This window comes from Cydia pomonella, chromosome 12 (assembly GCF_033807575.1).
Source record: "Cydia pomonella isolate Wapato2018A chromosome 12, ilCydPomo1, whole genome shotgun sequence".
In the NCBI taxonomy this organism is placed as follows: domain Eukaryota; kingdom Metazoa; phylum Arthropoda; class Insecta; order Lepidoptera; family Tortricidae; genus Cydia; species Cydia pomonella.
The window spans coordinates 1,861,077-1,885,058 of record NC_084714.1 but is presented as its reverse complement, the minus strand read 5'-3'; the positions used below and the strand labels follow the sequence as shown (position 1 = coordinate 1,885,058).

The window sequence follows — 23,982 nt, the reverse complement described above, 5'->3', positions numbered from 1 at the left end:
TCTTTATCAAATTATTAAACTTGAGACTATATAAGATTCTTGGATTTTTCTATTAAAAGTCATCATTTTTTTTAAAGGATTTTACAAAAAAAATTATCAATGATAGCAAAATACTGTACAATTTTACCCATTTATTCAATTCAATGTTTTTGTATGGCAATATTAAGCATTCGCGCGGCAAACGCCACTCGATTCAAAATTGTGAACATTACACTCCAATATAAATCTTACCTGTTTGTATTTAAGGTTTAAATTCAAATGAAGCAGTATGTTATAATAACTGACGTTATCGCGGCCGTGTACAGAGGGCCTACCGCGTACCCCGAAGTTCGCAAATTGCGAGCATCTTTCTCTTTCACCCTAATTACGCCATTGGAGTAAAAGAGAAAGTAGCCCGCAATTTGCGTACTACGGTGTTCGCGGTAGGCCCCTCAGTGCTCGCGGACTTTATGAATATGTGCGTGCATTTTTCCAATATAAACCTTATGCTATTACGTTTAAGGTTTTTATTCAAATGAATAACCCGATACAAGACCGAGTTGCTTTGAAGCTCATTCGCGTGGACTCTCTATAGCAAACTTTATGAGCGTGTGCGTGAGTTTTCGTATCTGTGTAGTGGCGCATGAATGAATAGTCAAGCTTAGCTTCACTTCGCGCGCCTGTTATGATTAGTGCTTTAGTAAATCGTGTTATCAATTACAAGGTAATGTAATACGTAGTGTTTTCATTATGGATATATTTTTAATTTTAATGATGATATATAAGTTTGGTTTATGTAGCAATAAATTTTAGGCAAGCCGGTGGGAATCGAGTTGTATGGACCCGCCGCCCCTGCAACACTTACAACTCATATTTCAAGTTACACAAATTATCCTGAATCCTGTAATCACTCCTAACTGACTAGCCTTGGACCTTATGTTTTCGCAATAAGATATAAGAATTTTCTATTAACAGTGCACACAAAGTAAACCGTATAAACAACCTTATTACAAAGGCAGTAGATAGATAACGCTTTAACGTGTGTCCGATTAAGGCGGTCGTAACTCACACGGTGTTCAATAAAACGAAGTTAAGTCAACTTGGCAACCAGGTTGATTGGCAATTAACACGCTCGCCTCCTTCGTTTAATGCGGCTTCTTGGAAGCTTTCGATGCACTACTAGAACAAATGTATGCATTACTTGCGAGCTAAGATATACTTACTTACTTACTTACTCCTCTGGCGCAGCCACCCAAAGTGTGTCTTGGCCTCCAACACTACTGCTCGCCACTGATCACGGTCCTGTGCAGTTTCTCACCAGTCTTCAACCTGAAGCTCGCGTAGATCCGTGTCCACCACATCCGCCCATCGATACCTAGGTCGACCGGCCGGGCTAAGATATATATTTATTATTATTCACAATAAAAATATGAGGCAAGACAGGAAACAACGTTAAAAATTAAGAAAATAACCCCAAATAAAATAATCAACGATCCCTACAAATGCCTTTAGTAGTCCTCCAATTGATACTATGGTATCATGATGATGTATACATTTCCCAGTGTCACTTATTCTCTAGCCACTCTAACTCATTAAAACTTGCAAAAACAAATGTATATTCATTTATCTAAAGAAAGATTTAAAATACTTAAAATGGAATGGCAGACTTTTTTTAAGCCTCAGGGCGCCTCGAGGTTAAATTAGTTATGTTGCAGAACTCAGCGTGCAAAAATATTAGACTGAAAAATATCTTTCCGTATAGCTTTCTTCGTCCCTTTTTTCCCAACACATCGAAACGTAATATTTCAGTAATAATGGAGTCACTTGTTCCTAGCACATAAATAAATAAAAACATATTATAGGACATTATTACACACATTGACTAAGTCCCACAGTAAGCTCAATAAGGCTTGTGTTGAGGGTACTTAGACAACGATATATATAATATATAAAGTCACTACCCACTAGGCCAGATCGGTCGTCAAAAAGGCGCACTTTTACTTTGACACCATCCTTCCATCACTTTTATCCAAACCCCTTTGTCCCAAGAAATTATGCCATGCTCCTACCACCTTTAACACTGGATTTTGTACTTTATCGTATACTTTTACAGTCTATTTTGACTTGTTACAGTTGTTCCTAGTTTTGTTTATACCTACGTGGAACAACTGAGGATATTTCATCACGCCTAAGTGCGATATTTGTAAACACCATTAAGTCGGGGCGCTAATGTACTCGTATTCATCGTTGCTTTGCTGTGTATAGTATATAATTTGTTAAATACAGTAGTTTAGGTGGACCAGATACGATCTGTATTAATTTCCGTTTCATTATATGAAGCATTCTAAGCGAAGAGATATTTTTGGCGATTACTTATAATTAATCAGTGAGTCGTCACCAGCCGTCAACCATTTCATTGCGTTGTGGACATTTTGATAAACTGCGCCGCGACGGCTTTTGCTAAAGGTACAAAAAAGCTTCGCTTCTGTGCTCGTTCGCATTAAAAAAACTGTGAAGTTGTATTTTTTCTTCTAACAAGCGCTTGTTTCTGTTACAGTGAAACACAGGGCAAGATAACCTACGATTTTCAGTTTTAATTTGTAAGGTGCTTCACGTTGGAACCAGGAGGCCAACTTGGAAGTTTTTTTTATGATTCGCTAGTATATACGTCTCGCTTGCGTAAATACATTTACGAACATGTACGAGCGAAATGCACGCGCCAATGATAACAAAATGTTCGTAAGAATTGGCCTCCTAGTCTCCGTACGATCGTCCACATACTTACTGACAAATTATAAACCTGTTTTTTAACTGGTTCGGTCATTGACATATATATCTAAGGACGGGCCTTACGGGCATTAAGAATGGTGCTAGTTCAGTGGTGTCACTCACAAATTCGTCTAACGGAACTCATTAACCAATTGCGCTGCGGGGATAGACTGCACGATTGGCTCGAATTTGTGTGCGTGACACACCGCTGTACTGGCCCCATTCTTATTGTCCGTAAGGCCCGTCCTTAAATATATATGTCAATGGGTTCGGTCTGTAAACCAACCATGTTTAGCTTAAATGAGGGTCTCTCGTTTCAACTCGACTCCTAACCTTCACCTTACTTGGCGACCCTGCTATGTGCGGTGTCGCGCGTGCAGTCAGACCCCTCACCTTACAGTACTCATTAAACCCTAATCCACTTCTTTGTTCCCAGGCCTCCGCAAATGCTCGACAGTGCTCGCGCTCACCGACCGCGAGAAGGTCACCGAGCCGATCCGCGCCCACAACCGTCTTCGAGCACCCTCCGTCTGCTCCCGATGCTCCTCGCTGCTGTCCCTGGCCGGCGCCGGATCCAGGTAAACTGATACGCAGGTCGCAGCTCTGACCACAAGCTTGTCCCGACCGATGCACGACCACATCTTCAAAATTTTCTTCATTGGCGACAGATGCGTGTATTCGCTGGTAACCCGCCGTTTTACACACGCTTCTTCAATCTCTCTATTTCCAGAACTTCTTGGTATCAATGTGCTATCGGGGAAGTGTTCTGGCAATATTTGTTCTGCCTAGCCGATGTCTCCACTCAAAAACTGTTTCATTTTACTCCTAAATCTTAGCATTCTATACTAAGTAATATATATCATGCTATATCTTAACTAACTCAAAGCTAGAGTATAGTGTTAAACCTCGTTCATTGCTCTTTCATAATGAATACACAGAAAACACCAATAACTCAGAAACAAACCCCCTGTTCGTAGGCAGGATCACTACCGACTAAGCTAGGAGACCGTTAAATTCATGTTTCATGGTCGGGGACCGTGTGTTGGTGTGAGACCATTGAGCAGCAATATTCCCTCATTAGGGCCTGCCTTTGTCCCGGCCTTATATGATGCTTCTCTGTGTGCTAATAATAGTACCATCAGCGCCTCTTCTCTTTAAATAAAAGAAATATTGGTTTTTTACGAAAGCCAGTTCAATCCGCATGGGTCTCCCTAACTGGACAATATAAAATATCAGTACTAGATTTACCGTTTAATGTGCAACATGAAAACTGATAAAACCCACAATGTTGGAATTATGCAGAAAAATTACTACACGACACGAACAACTCTTTTCATTAAGGCAACCTAGTTCCCACCTAAAATGACAATGGCATTTTCGCATATCGTTTGTTGATAAAAACCTATGATTGTATTTTGTCATTGTTAAATGCAATGCTCAATGCCAAATGCCGTTTAGGGAGAACTAATGAAAGGTAGTAGCCCCGCATAGCAGGCGTATAAGCGACTTGGTGTTCGATTTCGATGTGATAACGTCGTGATTTGATTTGATCACTTTTTGTCACCTCTCCATAGAAAGAGACGGATGCTTTGACTTGTCATTGTTACGTAGTTAACCGCGCTTCCAAATAGATTTACGTAGATAACCTAAGTCAAATAGGATAGCGCCTTTGGTTTGAGAACTTTGAGTACCTTTAGGTGAGTCTATGTAACATTGGTGCCTATCTACATTTCCTGTTGATTTAGAACATTACTCTTAGAACAATATGTACACAATGTATGTGAAATTGCATGGAGAAATTATGAATGAATTCGTTGATAAAGTCACCATGCACTTACGGCTGCATCGTACGATCGTACGTACGTACCATTATCGTACGTGGAAACCGGTTAGAAATTACTCTACAGTACATAATTGTAAAAAAAATATTTTGTTCTCATTTTCAAATTGATATTCATGTTTGCGATAGGCCTCACTTCGTGCATTGGCCAGGGCTAAACCAGTCTAGGGCCAGGATAATATGTGATAGTTATCTTAACCATATTTAACACCCAAAGCAAAAAGGGGGGAGATGTTACTAGATCTCGTTCAAACCACTCTCCCGTGTCTCTCGAGCAAACTATTCAGTTCAGAAAAAAATATTTTAGAAACCTCAATATCATTTTTGAAGACCAATCCATAGATACCCCACACCTATGGGTTTGATAAAAAAAATTTTTTTTGAGTGTCACTTTTAAGTATGGGGAACCCCGATTTTTTTTTTTTTCAATTTTTGTGTCTCTTCTTCCTAGCGTTTTCCCGGCATATTGCCACGGCTCATGGGAGCCTGGGGTCCGCTTGACAACTAATCCCAAGATTTGGCGTAAGCACTAGTTTTTACGAAAGCGACTGCCATCTGACCTTCCAACCCAGAGGGTAAAACTGTGTTTTTGTGTGAAAATCTTAATAGAAGTATAGTTCTTATAGTTTCGGAAAAAAGTGGCTGTGACATAAACGGACAGACAGACGGACATGACGAATCTATAAGGGTTCCGTTTTTTGCCATTGGGCTACGGACCCCTAGAAAGTACAAATGGCGCCTTAAGGCATTATCTATCAGTCAACCATTGGGCTAAACAGAGACAGTTTGGTGCAGGATTGCAAGAAGTGGGTGAGTGGGCATATAGTGGGGTTTTTGTAAAATGTTTAATTGAATAGTTATTTGTTGCAGATACTCCCTGGACGGCGCCGGCGGCGGCTTCGTACCGGCCGCTCCGGTGAACTGCAAGCTTTGCTTGGAAGACGCCGCTCCCGACAAGGTGACCGTCATCGCTGGCTGCGGCTGCGCGTACTGCACTAAGGTAAGGCTGATGATATTGATACTATTGAGTCACATCGGAGTTACGCTTTCATGTCTTCACAGCGCACATACTTCTCTTTTGGACATATGTAGTCTAAGGACATACTGGGTCTAATGTCGGCTGTACACACTCGCCTCTCGCCGAGAGTCTTGGGCGAGAAGCTCTCGACGAAAGCACACCATGTACACACTCGTGCACGTCATTTGAACAGAGGATATCGGCCACGATGGACCTAGAAACTGCTGCTGCCGTTTGTCTTTGTGCTGTTAGTTATTATAATTACTTACATATATATCATAAAAAAAAATTACTAAACCATGGCGAAAACGAAGGTGGTGGATGATTACTATGCACCGCAAAAGAACCCAGGAAGTATTCACATATTGTCTTTATGTTTTAAATGCTTTGCGTCCCAAATCACAGGTTCATTTTGATAGCATTCTAAAAATTCCATTTCACGATCGTTGGACCACATTTTTAACCGATAGCGAACACGTCTTTACACAAATACAGTAAGCGGGCAACTACATGAACGAGTGTGTACATGCTTGGTCTCGTTTACCTCGCGAGAGCGGACGAGACCCTTTGACTCGGGCGCAAAAAACCGACACGCGGCCGAGGCGAACCGAGGCGAGAACCGAGCGGGCGAGACAAGGCGAGAGCATCATGTACATACTCGTTCTCGGTCAGTCTCGGGGTGTCTCGGCGAGTGTGTACAGCCGACATAAAATTTTCGTTGCTAGATGTTAGGGTGACAGATGTCATCTCCACAATAACCGGAGAACGCCAAATTATCAAAATTTTACTGTAAAGATAGGTGTGTCAGCGTACCCAATGAATTTAAAAAATACTATACTTGGTAGAAAAGTTTCTTGGTCATTCGCGGGTGGTCTAGAACGCAAAATGACTACTGTAATATTTTGTCTATATCGCTATTAGTCTACATCGCAAACGGTCTAGAACGCAAAATGACCACAACATTTTATATAGGTAGGTTAGGTTCGTTAGGTATCTTCAAATGGCCGAAGGCCAAACAGTACAGAATAAGCGGGGCTCCGTCGACATCGCTATAAAGTTAAGATAAAACGGAAAAAAATATGTGGGCATTTTACGTTCTAGTCCGTTAGAGCGGTAGACTATAACCGATGTAGGTAAAATATTACACTAGTCATTTTGCGTTCTTGACCGTCCGCGAATAACCCAAGTTTCTCACTCTCTCTATTTGAATCTCGCTTCCCGCAGGCTTTTACCATCTTCTTGTACACCATTAGTTTACCGTCAGGTGATAAATAACATGACGCGGGCCATTTATCGTGACCACAGTCAGGGTCACAATGCCTGCTTGGCACTCTGCCAGAATTGCCAGATCCGGCGAGTGAGTTGTCCAGAACCGGCCGCACTTTTTTTCACGATTTAGTTGCGGCTTAATTGGAGGCTTAACTATCAATATACTTTTTATAAAATCTATTTTGGAAAAGAAGACTTTTATCACCAGGCGCCTGTTTCACCACGCTGGCAATTGACATTGACGATTCGCCGTACATTGCTGGTCTAAAAAGTAAATATTTACGCACTGCCGTACCGTTGTTACTTATCGGCCCGGAAATGGAGAGGGAATTGTCACTGTCAAATGTCAATTGTCTACGTGGTGAAATAGGTATCGAATGGCACACTAATGGTGCAGAAATAACATTGAGGTCTAGGGGCCATAATAAAATCTATTTTGGAAAGGAGGACTCGTAAGACCAGGTTCTTCTCTGGTGAGGAAAGAGAGACGTACCTATCGTAAAGCCTCGTGAACGTCATCTGCCGCTTCGTTGGTGGATTGATGATAAATATGTATAAAATGTTTTTTTTGTTGATTTTTGCTGTACCCAATATCTAAAAGAAGAAAAAATCAGCATAGGCTTTTTATAGTGGATTTTGCTCCATCCGGTGGTGTAATTTAACAACTTCTATTCGGATGGAGGCGCGGGCAGGACTTACTGCTAAAAAAGTACAAAAAAGACTGAAAACTAAGTAGGTACTAAAGAAACTCAGAACTAAAAGTGCAAAGACAGATAGGACGATGATTGAGAGAAAGGGGCTGCGATCCACACGCTCTGGTTCTTATGGTCCAACAACAATTTATTTATCATTGGTCATTGAGCGAGGGAATGCCGCAAGTATTTTTGACACATTTGGTCCGGGTAAATATCAAAGTGGGAGTAAATATCAATTTTGATTTTTTTAAGATTTCTTTTAAGTTAAGTAACTACGCAAGTTGAAAAAGCGCTGGTAGCCTAGCGGTAAGAGCGTGCGACTTGCAATCCGTGGGTTCAAACCCCGGCTCGTACCAAGTTTTTTGGAACTTATGTACGAAATATCATTTACCAGTCGCTTTTCGGTGAAGGAAAAAATCGTGAAAAACCGAACTAATCCCAAAAAGGCCTAGTTTACCCTCTGGATTGGAAGGTCAGATGGCAGTCGCTTTCGTAAAGTGTAAAAAACTGTCTACGCCAATTCTAGGGATTAGTTGCCAAGCGGATCCCAGGCTCCCATGAGCCGTGGCAAAAATGCAGGGACAACGCGAGGAAGATGATGAGGTAGGCAGTTGACAAAACGTGTTGAAGATGTATATTTTGTAGGTATTGCGCATATTTTGTTATGGCCACCTCCTGTCTCCATCATCAGATCAGCTCAATGGTACCATAATATTACATTGTCACCCGACTTACATATGTATGCCAATTTTCAGCTTCATCGGAAACCGGGTAGTAGGTCAAATTTAACTTGCAAGATTTGACCCGTAGAAACATACAGTCATAGTTACGTTGAAAGTTAATTAAAAGCTTTTTTTAATACTATGTCGGTGGCAAACAAGCATACGGCCCACCTGAGGGTAAGCAGTTACCGTAGCCTATGGACGCCTGCAACTCCAGAAGTGTTACGTGCGCGTTGCCGACCCTAACACCCCGCACCCTCGTCGAGCTCTGGTAACCTTACTCACCGGCAAGAACACAACACTATGAGTAGGGTCTAGTGTTATTTGTCTGCGGTTTTTATGGTAGAGGAGGCAAACGAGCAGACGGATCACCTGATGGTAAGCGATTACCGCCGCCCATGGACACCTGCAACATCAGAGGGGTTGTAAGTGCGTTGCCGGCATTTAAAATGGGAGTACGCTCTCTTCTTGAAGGTTTGAAGGTAGTATCGGTCCGGAAATACCGCAGGCGACAGTTCATTTCACAGTTTAGCTGGTTTTCTGTAAGGTGGATGTACTTCCCCCGTCGGGCTCTGCTCTAGATCTGGAATGACATCCGCTGCATCCACACAAAGCAGACGTAGTTTAAGGACATGCCTAGATCCAGCTTGTTAAAAGCGCACTCCCATCCTTAATGCCGGCAACACACTCGCAACCCCTCTGGTGCTGCCGGTGTCCAAGGGCGACAATAATTGCTTACGGTCAGATTCGATTCCTGATCGGCCACCGATAATATTTAAATAACCGGCCAAGAGCATGTCGGGCCACGCTCAGTGTAGGGTTCCGTAGTTACTCTTCCGTCACAATAAGCTAAACTGGAGCTTAAATTATAGTAAATTGTTAACCAAGGGATGAAACCGTACCTTACACTCGAGTTAAACAAATAGGCATAATCAGTACCTAATTAAAGTAAGTCTTTTTACTATGAAGGGAAAACTTTTTGCGATAACTCAAAAACAGCTAAACTGATCATGTCCGCTATAGTTTTCATTTAATGTCTTTCTTAAGCTCTACTTCCACGATTTTTTTCATATTTTTTGGACCTATGGTTCAAAAGTTAGAGGGGGGGGGGACACATTTTTTTTTTCGGAGCGATTATCTCCGAATATATTCACTTTATCAAAAAATGTTTCTTGAAAACCCCTATTAGTTTTGAAAGACCTTACCAACGATACCCCACACTCTAGGATAGAAGCGAAAACGTGTACGACTTTGTCGGCTTTATTGATTTATATATCCATGCCAAATTTCAGCTTTCTAGCACTAACCACCACGGAGCAAAGCCTCGGACAGACAGACAGACAGACGGACATGGCGAAACTATAAGGGTTCCTAGTTGACTACGGAACCCTAAAAATAGTAATATGCGCATATTGTATTTAATGTAAATTCGACTCAGTAAGCAACTACAATGTAACATGGCAGCTTATTTCAACTGCCGGCCGCCTCGACCTTGCACTTGCGAAAATGTTGTGTAACAATGTATGCGAACTTGCCTCGAGCCAGCGGGCCGGCAAGTAACTGGAATGTACGACTTGAACGGTTGCTTAGCTACAGTAGTTCCAGTGTGTTGAATTTCACATAGTAGGATGCATTGAATACAGTAGGACCTCGCTGCACGTGCATATAACCCGCCACTGACGGAATTTGTTTCCGGAATTTCCGGATTGTCATCTACAAAATTGTTATTTATTGAAAATCAATTAATTGGGTTAATAGTTATTTGTGCAACAAGAGAGGAAAGTTAGTTTGAAAAAATGAAAAATATCTTTATTATCTATTTACAGACGTATAGTAAGCATTTTCTGGGGCCTCTCTTTAGGCTTACAAAGCCTGTGTTAAGACGTCCCGCTCTTCCACCACCGTAATTACTTGTAGGTACATTATATTACAAAATTACAGAAAATCTTTTTTTTTAGGTATTTATATATATTTATTACATATATTATTATAGTTTATCTTGCGAGTGTTGATGAAAAAAACACGAGATGTAAAATAACTTTGCTCTCACACATACAACTTTTCACCTCAGTAGTGAGAACAAAAGGTTTAAAAAATTCAACATCAAGTAAAGTTTTTATTCCTGTATTCATGGCATTCACTAAATTAAAAAGCTACTTTGTCGCACTCTCTGGAGTGACGAAAGTAGGCTTGTTCGAGCTGCTGAGGTGAAAAATTCTTTTCGTTGGCTTGTTTCTGACCACTCTATCACGCTTGTATTGGTGGCTTCTATCAAATAAATAAATGAAAGTCGAGCGATATTACATGTCTTTATAGCTGTAGATTATATTTTAAGAGGCTGTCAACACCCAATGTCCTTGAAATTGATGTTACTTAAACAGTTTTTTAAGAAAGACTATTTGTTTTAGTCAAGTTAGAAAAATATATGTTCATATTAATTATATTTCAAAGACCGTGGTTGTACTCGATACACGATTGAACGAAATCGGCTCGATAGAAAATAATTGCAAAGATTGGTCTTAAAATCATAATTAAACGGTTTTATGTCTTTATTGTTTTGACTTATGGGTCTGCAATTAAAATCACAATTTCAAAACATTTATATCTAAACCGTGGTCGAGTTAAATATTACACTATTAATCCACTTTTTTTTATTTAAATATTTTTCTTATTATTCCCTTGCCCAGGCCCAGTAACATGCGACAGTGCTATCTCATTTACTCCGATACAAATAGACAGTGTGCGCGCTTTAGGTATTGACAGCCTCTTAACTTGAGAAAAATTGAAAACTAAAAATGCCCCATACAAAAAGCGACACTCCGTCACAGTTTTTGGCGACAAAAAACCAGACAAGGAAAAGAGTTTTGACCTAATTAACAAATAAATGAAAGTTTGAATGGTTGTAAAATATATAACTTTGATTAAACTAAAGAAATAAATGATTAGCTGTTTAAAAAGTCAGTGAAGTACTCTTCTGGTTCACAAATTTTCACTTTCGTGACAAAAAAAAAATTCGTGAATCTGTCCGGTATATAATGATCGCCGTAAGTCAGTTTTGTGAGACACGCCTCATAGTGGCCCTGCTTAGAGTACTAAGGACTATTGATTACCATTCATGTTATTAAAAAAAAATCAGTAAAGTACTTGTTATTTCTATTTGACAAGTGTGTGCAAAATCTCTTTTATCATGAGATTTTGTGCGTATTATTATTACCTAAGTATTATTATTATGATATAATAAGCTAAAATTAAATTAATATAGCTAGTATTTTTTTTTATTTATTTAGTTGGTTTGCCAGTATGTTTCCTAGCGTATTTATCCTTTGAGAAATATTCTTTTGGTATTTTATTCACTTGCGATGGTTTTCTATTTTCCAATTTATGTACCAGTTCCTTGGGTGATGTATGTATAAAAATAAATAAATAAATAAATATTATAGGACATTATTACACAAATTGACTAAGTCCCACAGTAAGCTCAATAAGGCTTGTGTTGAGGGTACTTAGACAACGATATATATAATATATAAATATTTATAAATACATAGAAAACACCCATGACTCAGGAACAAATATCCATGCTCACCACACGAATAAATGCCCTAACCAGGATTTGAACCCGGGACCATCAGCTTCGTAGGCAGGGTCACTACCCACTAGGCCAAACCGGTCGTCGTCGGTCGGTGTATGTATGTATGTATAAACTCTTTATTGTACAAAAGACAAATTATAAATATGGCACAGGATAAGCAGTACAAAGGCGAACTTATCCCTTTAAGGGATTTCTTCCAGTTAACCTTTGAGTAGATGAGAATTGATGAAGAATGGTAGACAAATATAGCACTGAGTACAATAGACTAGAGGAAAATCAATAAAATTATAAAAGAGGGCGAAAAAAAAATACAATCAATGAAAAAAAAAAATGTGATTTATTTATTATATCTGGGATGTTATACCAACAAATTATTTTGCCATATAGATATATTATTTGGTCTCGGCAAAGCATACAGTAAATGATGAAGTAGACGCAACTTATTAGATATCTCTCATTTTTGCGAGTTATTTCATGAGATTGTTTTATAATTGTTGCGTCAACTTTATCAAATACAATACAAAACAAATACACTTTATTGCACACCTCAATACAGAAACAGTACAAATAATACAACACATAAAGAAGAGGTAAACAACAGGCGGTCTTATCGCTAAAAAGCGATCTCTTCCAGACAACCTTTAGGTAGCGGAATAAAAAAAAATATGCTGTAGATACCTACATACAATATTCAAACAATAAGGTATAGTAATCTTTATATTTATTGCAGTGGTATTTGGAAAAGGTTACACATCTCTGTACTTAATGTTGACCATTAAATATTAATTTCGTTCACTTACCGGATCTAAAATATTCAAACGATAATGCTCTTTGCATATTAAAGCTCATTTTATTCTTCGCATCTTTTATTACTACAGCGCAAATGCCAAGGTAATCCAAATTGATGCTACAATTGCGGTCGCTCCGATGTTTGAGCGAGACAACGCTATGCGCGTATTATAGCGATATCCCGCTCGCACATCGGAGCAACGTGTGAATCGCATCCAGTGTGATAACCGCTAAAGATTTTAGAAGTTGAAAGATAACTATTACGCAAAAATGAACTCTAACTTTTTGCGTTTATGGTCTTAATTTGCTAGCAACTCATTACACAAATTCCTTGGGTTTATTTAAAGTTATTAGAGAAAAATAGGTTTTTATTTATGTTCTGGCTTAGGGTAAAAAGGTGTTGCGGATTTTTTCGTGTAACAAATGTTTATTTTTATTTACTTTGGGAGGTTTATAACACTATTTGTATTAATAACGCTGCTTTTTGTAAATATCTTTCGACGACCGGTTTGGCCTAGTGGGTAGTGACCCTGCCTACGAAACTGATGGTCCCGGGTTCAAATCCTGGTAAGGGCATTTATTCGTGTGATGAGCATGGATATTTGTTCCTGAGTCATGGGTGTTTTCTATGTATTTAAGTATTTATAAATATTTATATATTATATATATCGTTGTCTAAGTACCCTTAACACAAGCCTTATTGAGCTTACTGTGGGACTTAGTCGATTTGTGTATTAATGTCCTATAATATCTATAGTTTTCTAGTCTGCCTCCAAAGTTATAAATACACCCTAATAGTACGTTACGATACAAGTGCGAAAAATAGGAAATTCGAAACGAGTGGCGATAAATTAAAACACGACCGAAGGGAGTTGCGAATTACCTATTCGCACATGTATCGTACAACGTTTTACAGTACATATGGCCCTTTAAATGTTCGACACACTAACGTAATATGCTAATTTTCGCACTAGTACGTTAAAGTAGCACCATATGTACTGTCAACAGTATTTTTATATGCCTGGTTTTCGGATGAAACCGATTTGTATTCTACTAAATTGACAATTGGAGTGGGCTGATTGGGCAGTAAATTGGGCAATTGCAGTGTCATTTTTAGGGTTCCGTAGCCAAATGGCAAAAAACGGAACCCTTATAGATTCGTCATGTCCGTCTGTCTGTCCGATTCTGTCACAGCCACTTTTTTCCGAAACTATAAGAGCTGTACTGTTCAAACTTAGTAAGTGGATGTATTCTATGAACCGCATTAAGATGTTCACATAAAAATAAAAAATAAAACAATAAATTTTGGGGGTTCCCCATACTTAGAACTGAAACTCAAAAAATCTTTTTTCATCAAACCCATACGTGTGGGGTATCTATGGATAGGTCTTCAAAAATAATATTGAGGTTTCTAATATCATTTTTTTCTAAAATGAATAGTTTGCGCGAGAGAAACTTCCAAAGTGGTAAAATGTGTGTCCCCCCCCCCGTAACTTCTAAAATAACAGAATGAAAAAACTAAAAAAAATATATGATATACATTGTCATGCAAACTTCCACCGAAAATTGGTTTGAACGAGATCTAGTAAGTAGTTTTTTTTTAATACGTCATAAAATTTAAAAAAAAAAATTTTTCATCAAACCCATACGTGTGGGTTATCTATGGATAGGTCTTCAAAAATGATATTTAGGTTTCTAAAATCATTTTTTTCTAAACTGAATAGTTTGCGCGAGAGGCACTTCCAAAGTGAAAAAATGTGTGTCCCCCCCCCCCCTGTAACTTCTAAAATAACAGAATGAAAAATCTAAAAAAAATATATGATATACATTACCATGCAAACTTCCACCGAAAATTGGTTTGAACGAGATCTAGTGAGTAGTTTTTTTTTTAATACGTCATAAAATATAAAAAAAAAATTTTTCATCAAACCCATACGCGTGGGGTATATATAGATAGGTCTTCAAAAATGATATTTAGGTTCCTAATATCATTTTTTTCTAAACTGAATGGTTTGCGCGAGAGACACTTCCAAAGTGGTAAAATGTTGAACAAGATCTAGTAAGTAGATTTTTTTTTAATACGTCTTAAATGGTACGGAACCCTTCATGCGCGAGTCCGACTCGCACTTGGCCGCTTTTTATAATATGGGAAACATATAATATTATTATATTATTTTATATCATCATTATATAATATAAAAACAGAGCTTAGTCATGTGCGTTTTTTTTTAATACTACGTCGGTGGCAAACAAGCATACGGCCCGCCTGATGGTAAGCAGTCTCCGTAGCCTATGTACGCCTGCAACTCCAGAGGAGTTACATGCGCGTTGCCGACCCCCCCCCGTTGAGCAACCTTACTCACCGGCAGGAACACAACACTATGAGTAGGGTCTAGTGTTATTTTTGTGTTTGCGTTTTACAATACAACCCGCTTTTAATCTCATTCTCAAATACATCCTTTCTTAAAATGCACACATGTACTGTACGAGGGACGGTTTGTAATACAAATAACTCTGATCCGTCGAGGGGAATGGAACATCTGGATCCTGATTTGTATGATTTCACAATACTTGGATCCAACTCCACCACCCGCAATATGTCTTGTTCAATCTAACCCCGGCATTCCATTCCATAGTTTGCCAGACTTATTTGACGGACACATTTGTATGATTATCCTCATCTGTCAAGTTCTAGGTAATTGGTCTCGTTCAGGGCCATTGACCCGCTTGCATGGTCACCATTGCGACAAATGTTGGACCGGAGCCAGAATTGGTTATGTCAATATTGTGTCGGAGGCGGTGACCCCAAAACAGAGAAGTTCTAGCATGTTCTAACAAAAATTGGTGCTTTTTCACTAGAGACGCAACGAATATTCGGCCACTATTCGGTATCCGGCCTATTCGGCCACAATTCCACTACTAAGCCGAATACCGAATAGTGGCATAGTTATCGGCCGAATACCGAATAGTACGTTAACACGTAGATAACGAGGTAGTAACGAGGGGTAAAAAAGTAACAAACTACAAGTACCTGATCAATTATTAAGATCAGTATAACCTTTCAGACTACCTTTATATTCCTACCTAGTACAAATACATGGGAAAAATAAATAAAAATACACACATGACGAAAACTAACGCACCGCAATGTCCGCAATTCAATACGCACTGCGTGCAGAATAAGCGCAATTTCTATCAAAGACTGCCTACTGCGAGAAACAAGAGATTATTCGGCGGCCGAATATTCGGCTATTTGGCCGATGGCTCCTCCGGATATTCGGTATTCGGCCAAGCCACTATTCGTTGCATCTCTACTTTCCACTACTGCGAACTGTCATAGAAGACTGCAGTACATATTAAAAATTAGCAATAAAGTAGAAGCAACCCTCCAACCCTCACACACAAAATGAAGAAAAGAAAATTAGAGTAATGTGGAAATTTTCGGTATGAGGTTCTTCAAAAAAGGAGTGTACAGATTTTTAAAGGGTAGGCAACGCGCATGTAACACCTCTGGAGTTGCAGGCGTCCATAAGCTACGGTGACTGCTTACCATCAGGCGGGCCGTATGCTTGCTTGCCGCCGTCGTGGTATAAAAAAAAATAAGACTACCATATTAGACCATAGTTTACTTTTTGTACAGTGTTCGTTTGTCTTTCATGTTTTACTTCTGACTCTCAATTGCTCAAAGGTTGACTGGACGAGATCCCTTATAGGGATAAGTTCGCCTTTGTACATTGCCGACTTTTTATTTATTTATTTATTTAATCTTTATTGCACAAAAGAAAACCTTATAGTACAAAAGGCGGACTTAATGCCATGAGGCATTCTCTACCAGTCAACCTTTAGGCAAAGCAGAGAGATTGTGGGCGGTGCTACTTTAACAACAACAACCAAATATAATACAATAACATACCATACATAAATATACATACTTATATTTCTTATAATATATACATAAATAACGACAAAACATATAGAGCTTACACATACATTATTATTTTTTCATTCTGCTAGCAAAGAAAGCACGTAAGGATTTTTTTAATGCAAACTTATTTATTTTTATTGTATCTTTACCTGTCCCTTATGTACAATAAAGTGTTTACATACATACATACAAGACGAACGTACCTACCTTAAGACGAAAGTGGAGGTCCCGCGCGAAATCGCCTTTTCATACAAACATAGTCCTCATTTTCCTCTCTGGATATAAAATTTTTTGAAAATAATTTCACACCTTTGTACCACGGCCATGCTCCTGCGTTTGATTTTTTTTCCAAATTTTAATTATTATTAGAGTTAGGAGCATTTAAAATTTTGTATGACATCTGTTTTTCGCTCCTAATTTATACAATAATCAAAAACTCGAGAAAAGTCAAAGAGTGAATACGAATCACTTATATGTGACGTTCCACGGCTAAAGGTACCTTATGGCGGTTGTCGCTTACGTCGTGTAGTACCTTATTACTATTGGAGCGTCGTTAATAATAGCGTAAGCACCAACCGCCATAAGGTACCTTTATCCGTAGAACGTCACATATACGAATTATCATTATTCTCTTTATTCATTTAATATTTTATACGCTATTACTTATTTCGAATTAATTATACAACCTATTAATGTAAAAATGACATGTAATATTATAAATATTGTGAATAAAGAATATGAATATGAATATATATGAAAAATGGGGGCTAATTTGTATGGAGAACCGGCCTTATTCTTTCCACTTAAGATTAGTTGAGGATCTAACGTATAATTCACACTTTGTGGCGTACAATTCGTCAAGTTCTAGGCAACGTGGTCATTAACCCACCCACCATGGTCACGATTGCGACGACTGTTGGGTTGGAGCCAGAATTGGTTATGCCAATGATGCGTTGGACGCGGTGAGTTGGTGGCCCCATAACAGAAAGATTCCAGCAAGTTCTGATGCTAACTGATCATCAGTAGACCTTAATGTATTTACAATAAAAATACAGTACCTGGGCGACATGGTGGTGTATAGGTGATAATCTTAACTACATTTTTTTACTAAATTAAACTTGTCTAAAACAATAAAAATTAAAATGTTATATATAAGCTTGAACGTATAAAAAAAAAAACAAAAGTTAGTCACCGGGCGGGATTCGAACCCGTAACACTGGTTGTTTCTTGCCGCCCGCGTCTTAACCCGCTGGACCAGACGGACAGTGGCCTGCAACACGAAATTAGCGGCCATATTCGGCGTCGAAAGAACAACGCATGAAAACTCGAAAACACGCGTTTTCCCAAACATAAGACTAATCTAGATCGATTGTTTACCCCCAAAAACCCTCATATACCAAATTTCAGCGAAATCGTTAGAGCCGTCTCCGAGATCCCTGAAATATATAAACCTGAAACTTATATATATATACAAGAATTGAATTAAATATAAGTTTTCTACCAACAACCTACTAAGCAGTTTGGCAGATAAGTGACCATAGCCGATGTTACTTCTCTTTTATAAATAAAAAAAAATGTTATTAAGGTTTCGAATTGACAGTTAATAGTGTACACATTACACAGAATTTCTTTGGATAACAATTGTATTTTTAAAGGGTTATAGTGCCCTATATGTGTTTACAAAAGTGTCAGCCAATATGATGCAGTTCGTATTTTCTCGTTTGCAAATAAATCTATAATATGAAATAGATCGTCTGCGTCTTAACGGCACCCACATTAATGTAAATAACACCTGACAGGAATTATCTAGATTATAACTTTGTCTGGATGAGAATGTCTACGGATTCTCAATTTATCCAGCATTAACATATCGTATTTTCCTAAGCCGGCATATATTAGCCTAATACCTATTCAAGCGAGGTGATGAAAAGGGCTAGTCTAGACTCGAAGGAATTTCTTTGAAAAGATATTGAATACGTGAAATAACAGGAGACACGATAACTTGAATTATTTATTATGTAGGTTTAAGTTTAAAGATATTTATTCTCATAAAAGACATACAAGTCACTGACACGAGTACAGAATAATCTCATGACTCAATGACTCGTTCGAGAGGTACACGCTCATGCTACTCATTTTTAGGGTTCCGTCCCCAAAGGGTCAAACGGGACCCTATTACTGAGACTTCGCTGTCCGTCCGTCCGTCTGTCATCAGGCTGTATCTCATGAACCGTGATAGCTAGAAAGTTGAAATTTTCACAGATGATGTATTTCTGTTGCCGCTATAACAACAAATACTAAAAACAGAATAAAATAAGGGGGCTCCCATACAACAAACATAATTTTTTTGCCGTTTTTATTAATAATGGTACGGCACTCTTAGTGCGCGAGTCCGACTCGCACTTGCTCGGTTTTTTTAAGGTGGTTTAAAATGTATTGCGATAATTTAATTTTAAATGCATTGAATAAGCCTATTCCCCTCAGATCAGACGGTAATTTATTATGAAGCTGTGCACCTTCATACGTAAACATTTTTTTCCCTAATTGTGTTCTTATCTTCGGTAACTCACGTATTTTTTAAGTCGAAAAACGCTCGATATGTTTCATTCCGTACATGAGTGACCCGTTTTTAGTATATTTAATATGTCTGTGTCTCGCGAAAGTTATTAAAATTTTTCATCGACTTCAACATTTTGTAGAAGATGGTCCTCAATTCGTCGGGGTTTTAGGTGAGGAAAAAACTGTACCTACTGATGATGGGATCCTGGAGAAACCGAGGGAACTCTTGAAATATTTTAATATGTATTTTTATAGTTTCTCGCAAATTTTCTTTCGGAATCCCGGGAATCCGCCATTTGTTGAAGTGGAATTACTGACGAATACCAGAAGATGGTGAAATAATCAGTCAGTTCTGTAATGTAATTGTACAGCCAGACCAAGCTAAATTAATTTCTAAAAATAGTTTTCAATTACTTCAAGTCTTGTAACGTTTACATTGAGCCGGCAAAGAAGAGCAGGTTGATGAGACGGCCAAATTTAGCTCAAGCTAACCTTAAGGCTGGGGACTGGACGCAAGCGGCGCGCGGCAAATCAAGGTCGTTCATACATTTGACCGAACGCTATGTATGAATGTCCTTGGTTTGCCGCTCGTCACGCGCGCCGCTTGCGTCCAGTCCATGGCCTAACTCCGTCAGACGGATTATTATTTTATTTTTTTTATTATTAGGAAAAGGGAAGCATTGTGAAGGAACCATCACAATCTCACCTGCATTAAGCATTCATATCCTTTATTAAGTAATCGCCCACGACTTCTAGGTAAAAGCTTTCAAAAACTATGTCTGATGTATAGGGACCGTGCGCGTTGGAGGGTCTGCCATCTTGTGGTCTGAATAGGAACCATAATCATTTACACGTCACGTCACGTGTTTTCTTGTGCATAGTAGGTTCTGCCATCTTGTGGGCTACATCGGAACAATAAACATCACATTTACGTCTCGCGTCAAAAATCTGACGGCTCCTGTGCTGCCTCCTACAGTTCATGCACGCTCCCTATTTAACAGACGTTTCTGCTTACAACATTAATTACAAGTTTGGAAATAAATAAAATAATTTAATTAAATATTTTCACACTACAAATATACAATTTTTAAACTTTTTTATACTACGGGGATGGCAAATAAGCATACGGCCAGCCTTATGGTAAGCAGTCTCCGTAGCCTATGGACGCCTGCAACGCCTGCTAGACCCTAACACTCTGCACTCTCGTTGAGCTCTGGCGACCTCACTCACCGGCAGAAACAAAGAGTAGGGTATAGTGTTATTTGGCTGCGGTTTTCTGTAAGGAGTTACTTCCCCAGTCGGGCTCTGCTCTAGATCTGGAATGATATCCGCTGTGCTGTGCCCTACCACACAAAGCGAGATGACATTCACAGTACCCATATCTCTCTTCTGGACGTAGTTTAAGGACATACCCGAGTCCATACTGAATTATCCTAAAGAAAAAGTGACTTAGCTTTTGCAGTGGCGGGCTGTTTATAATTACGTTTATTCATTGTTCAGTTCATTAAATTGTAAGGTCTAGTCATGAATATTTATCATTTGTACCTAATTTTATTTTATATTCTAATTTTAGTTTTATAATAAATTAAATGGATCATTGTTGTATGTTATGTGTCTTTAAACCGATGTTATCTTCAATAATTGATTTTTATTTTTTTACTTAACCCATTCAGCGCTAATCACGACACGTTGTCGTTTTGCCTCTACGAAGCATTTTCGCTTTATACCGGGAAACCCATGTTATCGGCTACGACCGTAGCTCAGCGGTGAATGTGAACATTGTATGGACTTGGATAACTCTGGCCACGTAAGCTAGACATACATACGGCCCGATTCGAATAATGAGATACGATAACGATAAGTTCTGGTTTAGATAAGTTCTCATTTAGATATCGTTTGTATGTCGTATAATTGACAGAAGCAGCTCGATTCGGGCAACCAATGTCACTTCGACGTTAGAAATATCGTAGATAGATCTTACTGGGATCACAGTGGAATCGAAATAAACGTCAATTTTGACATGTCGTTTAGCTATCGATCTTTTAAAGATCTTAAACGTGTCTTAATCATTCTTCGAATCGGGCCGATAGCGTCCTTTCGAGTGACAATTCTTTGTGTACATTTCTAGGAATATCTTTATGTACATTTCTAGGAATATCTTTATGTTCGTAGGTACAAACAGACTCGACCTTTGACATGTACCACGCTTTGTTTTATTAGGAGAAAATTTCCAAAACATTTTCTAGGAAATTATGTTCCTTTCGTGTAAATGCATTTGGGTTTATACGTGATTGTTTTACTGGTTGCCTATTTTAACGAATTGATGACTTTTTTTTTAATTTATTAAAGTTCCAATTAGTTTAAAAAAAATCGCAGAGTTCCATGTTTACTTACTGCTAAAGTCATGAATGGCTTAATTACAGCAAGGGTTCGGACTCTATCATTCCAATGAGAGATATTTTACCTAACATTAATCAAAAAAGAAAAAAAGAATACTTACATAATTATAAATATGTATAGAATTTGCTGCGCTATTAAAAACTTGTAAATAACAATTGCATTTTGATGCACAATTGCGTTAAAGAGAAATCCTCAAGTATCCTCTCCTCTCTCCAAGAATCCTCCAAGCTCATTTTAGTTTTTCATTGTCTGCTTAGCTTCCTGTTATCTATAGTTTTTGCTAAAATCGAGATTTTTTTTGTATGAAAACTTGCTACTTTAAAATGCATATAGGGAGCGTGCATGAACTGTAGGAGGCAGCACAGGAGCCGTCAGATTTTTGGCGCGAGGCGTAAATGTGATGTTTACTGTTCCGATGTAGCCCACAAGATGGCAGAACCTACTGTGCACAAGAAAACACGTGACGTGTAAATGTGCATGTTTATGGTTCCGATTCAGGCCACAAGATGGCAGACCCTCCAACGCGCACGGTCCCTATTTTATCGTAACTACTGCTCGTAAAATGAACTCAAATTCAGTCATCAGCTCAACTTTTTACAAGCTTTCTGATGGTACCCCACACGATTGTTACAAATAAAAATAAGTTCAGCTTACCCCTCTCAACCTCCTAAATTTCCCCCTAAAATAAGAAATAAGCGGTTTTGACTTATTTACAATATAGCACAATCGGAATAGGATCAACCTGGAAATCTCTGGGACAGTCCTGAAATTTGGTATGTAGATAAATTAAAGTCATGTCATGTGGCGAAACAAAGATCACATGACAAGGGTCGTCATTGAAATCGAAGAACCAAAAAGAGGGTTCAGGACGCCGTCCGACGACCTGGATGGGAACCATTTCCAAGGACATGAAGACGACGGATTTAAAACCCGAAATTGCACAAAAACGCCCAGAATGGCGTCTTAGGACTAGGAGGGCCGACCCCTAGAGACATGGGAAATAGGCTCGGGAGAAGAAGAAGAAGATAAATTAAAGGCCCCTATTTCATGCCCACACCATTTGACATGTGGGGGCCTCGAGTAATCACAGCCATCTTGGAAAATGCGTTTTACTCTAAATCTACGTTCTTTATGAAAATATGGTGTAAGGCAACATTAACTTATTAAATTCTACACAATTTTTTTTAAATATTTGTTGCATAATACTCGTATCTTATTTTGCAACATCAAGAAATATTTTATTGTTTTATTATACAAGCGATTTATTGTGATCTATCTAACATATGCCTTACCCACTTTACTGCCCTAATGTAATTTTCATTAGTATACATAAAATAACTATTTAATAAGGAACACATTCCTCCCTGCCTAGTATAATGACACATGTCAACACACGTCCATCGACAAAGAATCGTGTTATGCAACATGCATGTTACTCTGAATAATTCAACAATACGATTGCCGACATACGTGTGTACCTAAGTCGCCATATCAAGGTCTCTATTGTATCCCATAAAGTTTTAAGTCATAATGTATTGTTTGTCCGCATATTCGTTAGTCATAATTTGTTTTTTTCTCAGAAATGCGTAACTTTTCAGGATTGGCTTGAAACAAACATAACCTAACCTATCTGTAGGATAACCTTGTGAATATCCTGAACCAAATACATACCTCATAGAGAATAATCTGAAAAAATTATAAATCATACACATTGGAATCTGAAGTGCGCCTAAGTCTGAGCACAGTGTCTGCCTTTTGAGCTTAATAATAACTTCATTTTTTCCCATTGTAAGGACCTAAGGACTTCAATGTTAAATATGGAAAAAACCTCCAACTACATTAAATTTAAAGTAAGGCCCTCGATAGCTTAAGTGGTTCTCGAGATATTTAGCAATGTGACAGACAGACAGACAGACGGACGGACGGATCATAAGGGTTCCTTTTGTACTTTTTTGTTACGGAACCCTAAAAACACAATGTTATGAGTTACTATTGCTAAGAGTTTTTCCGACTTGCGACTACCACTGGAAAAACCCATAAGTAATAGAATGTTCTATTTTCCTCCTTATAACATGAAGCAATAAGTTCCGCTATTTTCTGTTAGGTACGCAACGCTCCATCTGTTATAGTCTTTGCGGAAAGAGAAGAGTCGTGGAATGTATAGGATCCCATACATTCCACGACTCTTCTCTTTCCGCACAGACTCTACGCAGTAGCTTTTCTTTCATCGTATGTAGCTAAAATATACGTAGACCTACTTTAGTACTAATTGTTATTTTGTGGTCATAATACCATGTCATTGTTACGAAAAGACGCATTAAAAACCTAAATGTCGTTTACATTCTCATTCCTTGAATTGTCGCCTTTTCCCTATGATTAACGCATTCACTGCCAACGTTTTCGTAGCGCTACACGCGTAGCCGAT

The 23,982-nt window shown here is 38.5% G+C and overlaps 1 protein-coding gene across 3 annotated transcripts in view; it reads left to right on the top strand.

The window, feature by feature from the left end:
- LOC133523252 (E3 ubiquitin-protein ligase RNF144A) overlaps positions 1-23,982 on the top strand; it is a 242,828-nt gene that overhangs the window by 121,225 nt on the left and 97,621 nt on the right. For all 3 annotated transcript variants that reach the window (XM_061858734.1, XM_061858736.1, XM_061858735.1), the window contains 2 exons: positions 3,185-3,326; positions 5,459-5,588. In XM_061858734.1, coding sequence (XP_061714718.1) covers positions 3,185-3,326; positions 5,459-5,588 — 272 coding nt within the window. The remainder of the gene's footprint in view (positions 1-3,184; positions 3,327-5,458; positions 5,589-23,982) is intronic.